This window comes from Apiospora kogelbergensis (genome assembly GCF_038363985.1).
Source record: "Apiospora kogelbergensis strain CBS 113332 chromosome Unknown utg000006l_segment0_segment0, whole genome shotgun sequence".
Classification (NCBI taxonomy): Eukaryota; Fungi; Ascomycota; class Sordariomycetes; order Amphisphaeriales; family Apiosporaceae; genus Apiospora; species Apiospora kogelbergensis.
In genome coordinates this window covers 3885113-3896786 of record NW_027117423.1, presented here as the reverse complement: position 1 = coordinate 3896786, position 11674 = coordinate 3885113, and the positions used below count along the sequence as shown (strand labels likewise).

The following is an 11674-nucleotide window of genomic DNA, read 5'->3' as shown; positions in this document are numbered from 1 at the left end:
CAGCTCTGAGTAGAGCAGGCCCAGTCCCGGCTTACTGATCTTTCACTTATAAGACACGATCTTCACCTCACTCATTGGCTTGGATCAACCCACTTCAGGGCCTCAGAAGCAATCTAGTTACCTCTAAAAGAATTGTTGCTATGGAATAGGCAGTGCAACTCATTGAATTGTCGTATTCAATCTGATCCCACCAACTTCCATCCCAACCCCGATCCGCGCACACTTGCATATTCACTCATAACTCGCTCAACTTCGTGCCACTCTGAGTGATCTGAATCATCTTATAAGTATGATTGCGCTCATAATCGCCACAGTGTTGCTGTCGCGGGCCTTGGGTCTGGTAGTACCCAATGTCTTCACCAGCAACACCGCCCCCAGCAACAACATCTCCACGCTCCCTTCGCCTTTCCCCACTCGCCAGCTGTTCCAGTTCAAGAAAGTCGGCACCTACATCGAGAATGTAGCCGCTCGCTTCAACGGCGATCTGCTCTTCAGCACGCTCTCGCCTGCCCCGGAGCTTTATCTCCTCTCGGGCGTCCAGTCCGGCAAACTCCAAGCCAACCTACTCTACACGTTCCCCAACATGACCGGCCTGGAGGGCATCACCGAGATTTCTCCCGACGTCTTCGTCGTCGTGGGCGGCAAGTTCCACAGCATCGCCAACCCGATTTCAGGTACCTTTGCGCTTTGGCAGGTCTCTCTTGCGGGCGTCGCCTGTCCACCCTGTGGGATCGATAGCAGCGGCGGCCAGCCTATCACCACTAAGCTGATGGACTTGCCCAAGAACATCTTCCCCAACGGAATCGTCAGCGTTCCGGGCAAGTCTGGTGTGATCCTTGTGGCCGACTCGTTCGGTTCTCTTCTTCGCGTGGACTTGAACTCGAAGGAAGTAAACACAGTCGCTGCCGTGCCCGAGATGAGTCCGGTGCCCGGTTGGCCTTTCAAGATAGGTATCAACGGCATCAAGATCTACGACGGCCACGTCTACTGGACCAACAGCTTTGCCGCAACCATGTACCGCATGCCAATCAAGGAATCGGGCTTCGCTTCCACTATGGAGTCTCCTTCACCTTCGTCGGATGATAACGGCAAGACTTCAGACGATAGCAGTAATGGCGAAATCAACAGTACTATTTGGCCTGGTAGTACCTCCACTGCTCATAAGGACCTCGGAAACAAAAACGATGCTACTAAGAACGTAACGGTAGAAACGGTCGCCTTTTTGCCAGTGACATTCATGGACGACTTCGCGGTGGGCTCGGACGGATCTTTGTGGATCACGACAAATCCGAACAACACGGTCATTGCCATGAACCAGAAGACGCGCAAGACGGCCGTTGTGGCAGGCGGCATGTACGAGGAAGTTCTGGCAGGAGTCAACGCCGCCGTTTTTGGCAGATTGGACACAGATCGTCACATTCTCTACGTCGTCACGGCGGGTGGGTTGACAAGCCCCGTCAACGGCACGTTTGTCGAGCCCGCCAAAGTCATGGCTATCGATACTTCTCGTGCGCAGGACGAAGGGTTTTGATCTAGGGGGTGTTTCTGGATGGTGATGGTTCTGGCTATGCATCTAAGTTCTTAGCTTGGTTGATGGCGAACTTGCCCGTGAAGGCAATGGTCATATTGGCAAATGTTTCCACCAAATCATTGATACAGTCACTGATCTGCCACTCATCGAGTGCCTATCTCAGTCTCAGGTACTTAGGTACATAATTCAGGTAGGAGGTACTCACCTACATCAGCTGGAAAATTCGGGCTACATATTGTTAGCAAGCGTTCCCACTACCCCGGATAACCTCCCCTTTTAACGTGTCCCATCCGACTGCTGGTACCTGTTCTTCTGATCCTGTCTCTTCATTGGCCAATGCTGTTTTTATGTACCCGCCTTTCTTGCTTCCCTGGGTTTCTGATGGGCTGATTTCCCTTTATACTTGAATTCTATAGCTGTTGAGTTTATTTTACCCGCCGCCTACCCAACTGACGACCACCACTCCCCCAGATCACCGTATCGACCACTGTCGCTGTCTTCTTCGCCTTGTGGACCATCGACACCACAAAGAACGTGGACATCAAGTTCACTTGTGTCATGTTTCCAGTCATCTCTTGCACAGCGAAGATTGCCTTGGACATAATTGCCAACACCTACGACATCCCTTTCCTCAATCAGGTAAGCCACCATGCTTGATCAATCCCCCTTCTGACTACGTGACCGATTGATTTAGTATGACTTGTTTTTGTCATCTTGACTCATCTCTGAACGGTCTCTTTGCTTGCTAACCTAGCAAATACCCAACTTGACTTTGATGGCGTATATATACTGACAAGTAGGCTCATTCCAGGTTGTCAGTACGAGTCCTCCGGAGATAGTTGCTAGTCCACCAGAAGCACACCCAGTTGAGCCACGCCTCGCCAACCCTGTCCTAAATGATGATTTGCCACCTAGGTTCCTGATCATTGGCGAATATGGTATGTTGAATTTCCTTTCCCAAGACTTTTCTTCCTGGATTACATTCCTATCATAATATTCTTCCTAATCGGTCCCTTCTTTTCTTACTCGTTCTTGGCATGTTTTGATTGACCACCACAATAGGCGATCGTGTACCTGGACCAAATTTCAAGTGGGAGACGATCTGGGCTCTGTTGAAGGATTGACACCTCAGATGGCCCACTTCAGACTTTCCGAGCTGCATTTCAACGCACACGGAAGCCGGACCACCCTACAAGGCAGTAAGCAACAAACTGACGGGCTAGCTGCTGTCATCCGTCGGATCACCTTGGACCAAGAATACGACGCCGCTTTTATCGAGTTCATTGCTATCGAGCCTAGCCAAGAATGGATTGAGGCCGTTGAGGCTTTTCTTGATCCGCGTCCAACTAGCCACGCAGAGCTCCTCGACGTCTGTCTCGAATCCCTCAATTCGAAGACGGTGGATTGCCTTAAGAGTAAGTACTGCTGACTCCCCAACTCTCCCCAAGCACCATGCCGTTGACTGGTCCATACGGTTTCAATATACTAACTTAGCGGTTCTCAGATGCCCAGCTGCGAGACAATTCTAGCTACAGAGACCACGTGGACAAGGTCATACTTATAATCAGAGAAGCCCAATCGGAGCGGAGAGTCGAGCTCATGCATTTGATTCAACAAATCATGAGCCTAGCCACAACGCCGCAGCTGAGGGAAGATTTGTACCTTACCGTTGCGACTCGACGCAACGGACTTCAGCCGCTCAGCAAATCCATCCAGTTCGCCCGGAACCTATAGCTGGAAGCGGTCAAGCTATTCCGATACCGGGTGAATATGCAACAATGGCCTGCCTTTCTGGAACCCCTCCTCGACGCCGCTGAGGACGTCACGGACCCCAACCTCTTCAATAATGTCATGGTCAACACAGCTCGCCTGATGCGAGAAGTTCAAAACCTGTCGGTCCAGAAATTCCAGTACCTATGCGAGAAGCTACAGGCTGCCGAAGCTGAGGTCAAAGCCACCCAGCGAAACGTCACCGTGAACTGGCGTCTCCTCGCTTCGACGCTGCCCTTCGACTTCCGAGACTTTATTGACAAGCTCGTTCGTTATAGCGGAATGGAGCCCAACATGGCTACCAATGTGGTGGAGGCTTTGCAGTACTGTCACCTCGAGACTCTGCACCTCGGGGAACCATTGAATGATTTCGTCCCTGACATCGTGAAGGGGCTTTCATACATAGATCTTGTGCAGATCAACAACTTTATCCTGAAATAGCCCAACATGAGGGCCCATCCAGTCCATCAGGGAGATATCGTGGTGCTCTTTACGGAGACGCCGGCCGTGGAACATGAAGGTAGGCCGCCATCGTTCGAGGAGGTAGTGGGGGCTAGGGGTTAGTAGGATGTGGTATGACCCATCTAACCCCCTTCAGTGAGCGAAAGATGCTAACATGATCTTTGACCAGGTTGATTGTATGAGCTATAAGTACGAGTAATGTCTTATGAGGAAGCAATGGATACAGCGCAAGGCGCTTGGGGTTCTCTGCTTGGGTCATAGCAGCTGGAGAAGTCGATTTTGAATGATTCTTACTTGATGGAGGATGACGAAGGTGCTCTTTGCAGTTTCCAGGAAATTGATATGATTCACCTTGGTACTGCTATTCTTCTTCCTTGTTTCAGCACATCGTCAGCTCAGCTACCACGCCTCAGTTGAGGGAGAGGACCTCTACCTGCCGATCACAAACCACTACAACGGCCTCCAACCCCGATCACGGACAATCCAGTTTGTTGGAGATTTGACCCCAGAAGTCGTAAAGCAATTCCGTTACAGAATCAACACGCAACAGTGGCCCAGTTTCCAGTTACGGTTCTCAAGCTAACGACCCAGGAGGGTGAATTTGAGGCACATTTTGGCAATGGATATGAAAAGCGTTATGAATCATATCCTTTTCTGTTTCTTAATTTATCACACATGGCCGGTATCACAGAGCACCAAGTTGTCATGTCACATTCTAGAGGAAGGCACCTTGGGCATCAAGTCGCAGCAACTTGGCAAGGACGTTGGACAGTTGTAAGCGCCATGGGTCAACACTGGCCTATAGGACGAGAGCATTTGCCCCACCCGGGACCGCCCCCTTAAAATGCCACAGCAGGCGATCCCTAAGCGTGGCCTGCATGTGTTTTCTGCGTTTTCTGTGGTTGCTGCTCCACCACGTCCACGCTGGCAGGCCCCAACTTCATCGCTGTTCCTTCCAATGAGCTTCACGATGTCCCTGTCGAACTATTGGAAAATCCTCTCCACCGCCAGTCTCAAACTCCCAACCGCCCTTTTCATAATTATGGACAATCTGCCCCAGAAACCATCTCCGACGACATTTTGGTCAACCGCCGGCTTCTCAATTGACCCTTTGTGTGTCTTATGCAGACCCATACACCTGAGCATCACGCAACATGATTGCCAAAATGGTCGACCACAAGCAGGTCTTTGAGGAGCTTCTGTACCGGATGCATCCGGCCATCGCCGAGCAGCGACTGGCAAAGCTCTCGACCGAGGCCAAGTTGCTCAAGGTTCTGCCATTCAATGGCGATCACCTCGGCCAGCTGCGTCTCCTACTGCAGTCGATTGTCCGGAAAGGCAAGCCTGGTGAGGGTGAGATCACAAATCTAAACCTCGATTTGTGGCCCGATGGAATCCTCCAGGCCATGAACACCAGCCTCCAAACCGCTGTTACGCCTATCTCTAACGATGAGCTGCGCCTGGCGTGCCTCCGCTTCCTCAACGCGCGGAACTGCGACATCCTGAAGCACCCCATCTTCCGCAGCGACGACGGCAACAGCATCCTCCAGCAGTACTACGCCGCCCTGGATGCCCAGTTTCGTGTCCAGAAGCGCGATACGAGCGACAAGCGCGTCCTCAACAACATCAACGGCGTTATCCGCAAACTGACCCCGGCCCAGAAGGAGACCCTCTACTACGCCCTACTCTTCACATCAGGCCGCCGGCCGCCCTACTTCCCCGCGCAGATGCTACGTCTGGCCATGGCCTGCGACGCCGACGTGGCGAAACAGGCGCTCCCCCATCTCGACTTCTCGTGCCAGCCTTGGGGAATCAAACGGGTCGTTACTTGCCTAAAGCGCGCCCAGTGGTCCTCGACAACCAAAACCCGCGCCAGCGCCGGCACCAAGTGGATGGACCCCAACTACACGGCCGAGCTGTACGGGCTCCTCCAGCGTCTGGAGCCCCTGGAGGCCGAGATGGTCTTCACCGCGGTGCGGAGGGCGCACGCTCGTCTGCACTACATGCCCCGGTACCTCGCTCAGAACTACCTGGCCGTGGTGTCGCGTGAGCCGCACGCGTGCCGCGACGCAATAGCGGATCTGGAGGCGGTCCTCATTCACAGCCGCTTCGGGAGCCGCAAACGTGAGGTCGAGCCGCTGCTCAGGGGGTTAGCTGATGCGTGCGGTGGCGGAGGCGGCTATGGCGCGGCGGACGCGTTTCGGGTGGTTCCTGCCGTGCTCTTTGATGCTTCGGTGCGGGATCTCGTCATCGATCTCAACAACGCTTTGATCGAGTATATGCAGGATGAAGGCTGGGGATACAATGGCGAGTGGATATCCAAGGACTAGAAATATGTGCGGCAAACCTCGGGGAACTCTTGGATTCTTTTGATCATCTGGACACCATTTGGACATTCTTTTGCCGGGGCAAAGGTTACAGAAACGTTAACGATATATACGACTACGAGTTACGGATAGACATTACAGAAAGCATTTATGAAGCTATAGGGATCTTGGAGAACCCGGAACGCGGGTATATTGGCATTATTGTTGCACAAAATTGGAAGATATAGCAATGGATTACATCAACGAGAAAACCCTCCATATTTTTTCATCCTCGTCTGTCGACGGATCACTTCATCTTTGGCTGTTAAGCAGTGGGAGCAGATCGCTCGCGAGGAGGGTTTCAATCTGAGGAGCAGGAGCAGGAGCAGGAACAGGACAGACTTTACCCAAACTGAATGCCCGTTTGGACAATGCTCATCAATGGATGTCCAGGATCTGGCGAATCCAGAGTCGCACTGACGCTGCAAGCTTACATGGAATCAACTACGATTGAGCAGCTTCTCATCGAAAAGGAAATCGAGGACATACAATCGCAGCCTTCGACAAATGTAGAGCCCGCCCTCCCAGCCTTCGGCAGGTGTGCAGCCGAGACCAGCAGGATCAGGGATCAAACGACCGATTGTAGCAAATCTCTACAAAACGGTCTTCAAGAAAGAGAAGGATGCCAATACCCCAGACGAACAGCAGATACTCGTCAGGGCGAACGATGAGTTCTTTGCACATATCAAAGAGCGGGAGAAGCCCACGGAGCAGTGAAGGCTTGCAGTTGCTCAAAGATGATGAGCGGTACAGATTTGATCTTGGCTGAGCAGGAAGAGGCGATTCTAATCCTTCTGCAGTAGAAACTGATCAAACTCTCATGACAGCCATGAACCATCTCGTTATATAGAGAGCCATCTCGCGTACACTTTCTAGCCCTTATCTTGTATCACCTTAGTCTTCCATAACATAAAGTTTACAGTAAACGCCACTGTATTCGCTGGACACGATGTCCGCGAAGAAGAAAGTCCAAGCCGAAGAGGCCGAGAAGATCGATAAGAAAGCTTGGGTCAGCAATTGGAACCAAATCGCGGCCAAAGAGGGACTCAGCGTCGCTACCGCATGGGTTTCGCCCAAGTAGGTCATTGCTTCATCCAGTTGCTCAAAAAGCACGGCAAGCCACTACGGAGATCTGTTCTCGTCATTGATGTTATGGGGGATCAGCTCTTCATTCGAAATCTCTCCCCAGAGTAATCTCAACTCATAGCTATAAATAAAATCTTCCCCAACCAAAATATCTTTCCCTTCACTTGGGAGCAGGGCAGATCAGGTAGTACGAGGAACACAGAGGACCGAGCCGTTCCTTTTCCCCCACGCTTCCAATGTTGGTTGTCCCTTCTGTTGCAACTGGATCGTCCGGCTTACTTAAGGCTCAAGCCAGGTAGCCTGGGAAAGATCGAATGAACTACTTCCCCAACACAGCACAAAAGGTAAGCAATCTTCTTCTCCCACTTCTAACAGCTCCTTTCGTCATCTGAACGCCGAGAAAGCCAAGACGGCCATGAACGGTTAGGGCCACGGATCCGGGACGGTCGAGACGATCTTCCGGAGCCGTTTTGAGGTGTTCCTTCATGAGATACAGGGTGAAGAGGATCTGAAACACCAGGAACTGACCATGAAGCTGGTAACAGATATCGGTAGGTCTGTTCAGAGCGCCGCGGCCAGCTGGGCGGAGTTTTCGGTCGACACTATACTCACATATCTCGCTCGGGTCTGCAGCAAATGGGAGCTCGACAAGTCTCTTTTGATCACAGGCAGCTTGTTCGGTGAGGAAGTGGGGCTAAACAATGATTTCTTTCATATGTTTACTCAATTCGTCCCGGATGCCGCCCAGGAACGTTCGTATACGGAACTCGTCAAGGTCAACAGTCTAATCTTTCCAAGTTTCTATCATGTCAGTTGATACTATCGTCTAGGTGTGCGGGGGAGGAACTTGCTTATCACAAGCGTAGTGGCTCGAGAGGTTGTACTGGCAGGCAAAGCGGATATGATACCACAACGGACGTTGAACTTGGATCGTGTTTTGGTTTTTGACATCCAAGTGAATGGCCAGTGAGGCCAGTCCCTTAGGAGGACTGGACACTAGGATGGCCTTGCCTATTATTCATTCAATATAAATCAGCCCCGTACCCTAAATACAGTACCCTAAAGCTGCTAAATTGAATTCACCTCACTGATCTCGTCCACTAATTACGGGACAATCACACCTGAAAAGAATCAGCCAGCAGAACACTCCGCTCTAAAAGGTATAAATTAAGTCATCTTCCCACCAGCCAATGTGTATTCCTTCCACTTCCTCCTTCACGACTTCCTGCTGTTCAGAACCAGTCTTCCTCGCTTTTTCTGCTCACTCTCTACCTCGTCCCCAAACATCACCACAGGAAGAGAAGACCAACACAACCCCATTCCTGCATTACTGCTTCTTGCGTCGTTGCTACCTGCATATTGCTTCGTTGCTCACTTCTTTCAACGTCACAGCATCTTGCACCTTTCGACATCGCTACTTTCCTCCAAGCCACTCCCACCCACGCTGCATTTGACCACGGCGGATTCTACATCTCTGGTTTCACTCGCTCTACCTTCTACATCGCTACCGTCAACGTCATCTCTGACGCCGTTGCCATGGAGCACTACAATTATTCGACCAGATACCAAATATTCCATCTCGCCCAAGTTCTGGAGACATTGAGACCAGTCACCGCTCAACGTCGAATCACCGCACTTGAGAGCAGCCCGGCACTCGCCCGTTTCATGCCATTCAATGGCGAACATATAGCAACCATGCGTCGCATATTACAGTCAATCACCAATGGCCATCAAGATATGGACTTCAAAGAAGCGGCACAAAGCGTGATCCTCGACCGCCCTCTGTCTGACACTGCCTTCGAGGCTTTCCTCGCTGTCATGGCTAATGGAGTACCCATCACACCTGACGAGCTCCGTGTCATGTGTCTCCACGAAATCACAACCAAGTCGAAGCTGAGAGCTGTTTATGATTCATACGACTTCCCTCTTGATCAGAAACTCACCCTTGCGGAGGCTATCGAGAACATCATCAAGAAGCTGAGCTCCTCGTACCCTGAATGGCGCAACATGACTCAGAGAGAGAGTCTCTATTTCGAGCTGGTCGAGGAAATCGAGGGATTTAAGCATCCTCTAGATGTCTTGACACTGGCATCGCGTTGCAACCCCGCCACCATCACCCAACTCAACCTTTGGATTAGCAATCTACGATCAAGCCCGCAGATGAATCAGATCGGAGCATGGTTGAAAAGCGGGACTTACAACTCCGGCTGTCCCTATCACCAGGCCACGTTGGTCAACCAAATCCAATCACTTGGCGCAAAGGAGCGTAACACGCTGATGTATGCTGCCGACAATTGCTTCGAGCAAGTCAGCATGATGTCACGTTGCACGACCCGCAACTTCTACAACGCTGTCACAAACACATGGGAGCATACCAGTCCAGCCGATAAAAAGAAACGCGATATCCAAATGGCCAAAGCTGCGGTTAAGAAACACGTCGCCAAGTACGGCAACAACGGCAGCGTCAGTCACAAGGTCGAAGTGGATCTGCTTCTTCAGGACCTAGAACGTGTCTGCTGCAAATGGGAACCCAATAAGTTCCTCACAGTCCCAGATAAACTCTTCAGCATCCACGTGGGTGTTATCATCGACGTCCATAACGGTATGATGGAGTTTGCTCGGAGCAAGGGCTGCGAACCTCTGGGCGATCGGGTGCGCCTTGGGGTCGTCTAGACGCGAGCGAGGATGGAGCTTGAGGAGCAGGGAACCTGATTGTACCGACATGGAATCTCGGGGGATTGTACGACTAGGCGGAAGGGACACGACACATCAAGATATGGATGGCAGTAATGGATCGTGCTTTGGACACTGACGATGGGGTACACGATCGAGAATCTCAAGCCCTGAAGCTTGGATGGGGAATACGCTGGGCAGCTTACAGAGCCAAAGATATGCATTGCCCTATGGCACGAATTGGTAATATAAAGCATCAAACCCATATTCTGAATCCTCCTCTCTGTGATCTTTCTTCATTTCTTTCCTTCAACGATGTAGAAACAAAATTCCTGCTTTATTACACCATCGCAGGCCATAGCACGCCCGGACTCAAGCAACCCATGATGATCATGAGGGAAATGGAACCTCAGCCTCGGAAAGACACCATACGCAGCCCAAAACCGGACGATCAAATACTTCACCAAAATACGGATTTCGATAGCGAAAAACGTGGCATGGCGTACAACTCTTTTCCAATGCACAAGTTAAATGGAGAACAAACCGCCATACTCATTCTTTTGCCGCAAGAAGAGCAATTGGGTTATCTAAACCTACAGCGGGGATCCCAACAGTTCCCCCAAATCGGCTTGAACACGCCGTACTTACAAGTCAGCAAGAAGCTCGTTACAGAATATCTCTGTACATAACACGGATCAACCGCTGCTGGGAACGTTCAGCATCTAGATTTTTCCTTGTTCTCTCACGCAGCGCTTAAATTTGCCCTCTTGGTTATTATATACCTACATATATACTCTACGCTCTGTCATATTAAACTTTTGCTTTTCTTTGTATTTTGACGTCGTGTTCATGTGCTCGGGCGCTCTTGGCCGGCCCTTCGACAAGACGAACCCCTATGCCCAGGTGGTTCACACACCATAAACAGGTAGAATACCTATGACATGGGTACGGGAGATGCGGCAGATGCCCGAGGCGGTCCAGGCTCTATTGGACATCGCGATAGGCATTTATGAAACGATCCAACTCGGTCTACAGTCATTCAAGCCGGCTGACGATTTCAGCGAGATACCTCCACCGGCGTCAACGAGATGGAAATCGACTAGCAAACCAGATCGTTTCGCTAACTACTACCCAAAGTATTAGCCATGGCACATCCTCTCCGTCGCTTCCACAGACGCCCTAGCTGGAAACACAGATACCGCAGGTACGAGCCTCATCCAGGGTTTCAACAACTACGGCGCCTCTGCAAATCCAGACGCCGACGAATTCGGTGCTGATACTGGAAACTCCAGCAGCTGCGATACTAATGTTTTATTCCCATTAGGTTTCAAATCCGCTGTTTCCCGGCTCATACGGTGATTACGATGCTCGACGAACCACAGTTCCTCATAGATTCCCAGACCGGAAGCAGCAGCGGCGGGGTTGCCGTCTCGCAACGACGCAATCTCTGCGACATGGCCCAGCTCTGTGGTACCAGCAACCAGTCCATCCGTCAGGAACCATTCTTTGAGGAGAAATATTCAGGGATGCAGGAATGGGTGACTGGGATGGATGGTGCTGCATAGGTTTGGGGACTTCATATCTACTTTGCCTACACGAACCCGCACACACCAATGGGAATTCAAGGTGCTTTGGATCATAAGATGTTTGGTAGCAATGCTAAATCGAGAAAGAAATCTTTTTAGCTATGGGGAGGTGGTTACGTAGCAGATGAGAAAAGAGATTCTGTAATGACTGATCAATAAAATTAAAAAAAAGAGCCATCTGCCAAGCTTGTACATAGATC

At 51.0% G+C, this 11674-nt stretch overlaps 5 protein-coding genes across 5 annotated transcripts; all 5 read left to right on the top strand.

Annotated features, from left to right (window-relative positions):
- Window positions 1-289: 289 nt before the first annotated feature.
- Window positions 290-1531, top strand: PG998_010064 (uncharacterized protein; the record flags this gene model as incomplete). Its single annotated transcript, XM_066876880.1, has 1 exon — window positions 290-1531. One exon carries the CDS (start codon window positions 290-292, stop codon window positions 1529-1531), a length of 1242 nt encoding a protein of 413 aa, XP_066729036.1.
- A 1132-nt stretch (window positions 1532-2663) lies between these two features.
- On the top strand, window positions 2664-3265 carry PG998_010063 (uncharacterized protein; the record flags this gene model as incomplete). The annotated part of the gene is made up of 2 exons (XM_066876879.1): window positions 2664-2946; window positions 3036-3265. The coding sequence occupies 2 exons, from the start codon at window positions 2664-2666 to the stop codon at window positions 3263-3265; spliced, it is 513 nt and encodes a 170-aa protein (XP_066729035.1).
- Window positions 3266-3301: 36 nt separating this feature from the next.
- Window positions 3302-3742, top strand: PG998_010062 (uncharacterized protein; the record flags this gene model as incomplete). The annotated part of the gene is made up of 1 exon (XM_066876878.1): window positions 3302-3742. One exon carries the CDS (start codon window positions 3302-3304, stop codon window positions 3740-3742), a length of 441 nt encoding a protein of 146 aa, XP_066729034.1.
- A 1187-nt stretch (window positions 3743-4929) lies between these two features.
- On the top strand, window positions 4930-6093 carry PG998_010061 (uncharacterized protein; the record flags this gene model as incomplete). Its single annotated transcript, XM_066876877.1, has 1 exon — window positions 4930-6093. The coding sequence occupies one exon, from the start codon at window positions 4930-4932 to the stop codon at window positions 6091-6093; it is 1164 nt and encodes a 387-aa protein (XP_066729033.1).
- A 2817-nt stretch (window positions 6094-8910) lies between these two features.
- PG998_010060 (uncharacterized protein) lies at window positions 8911-9888 on the top strand (the record flags this gene model as incomplete). Its single annotated transcript, XM_066876876.1, has 1 exon — window positions 8911-9888. One exon carries the CDS (start codon window positions 8911-8913, stop codon window positions 9886-9888), a length of 978 nt encoding a protein of 325 aa, XP_066729032.1.
- Between the last annotated feature and the right edge of the window lie 1786 nt (window positions 9889-11674).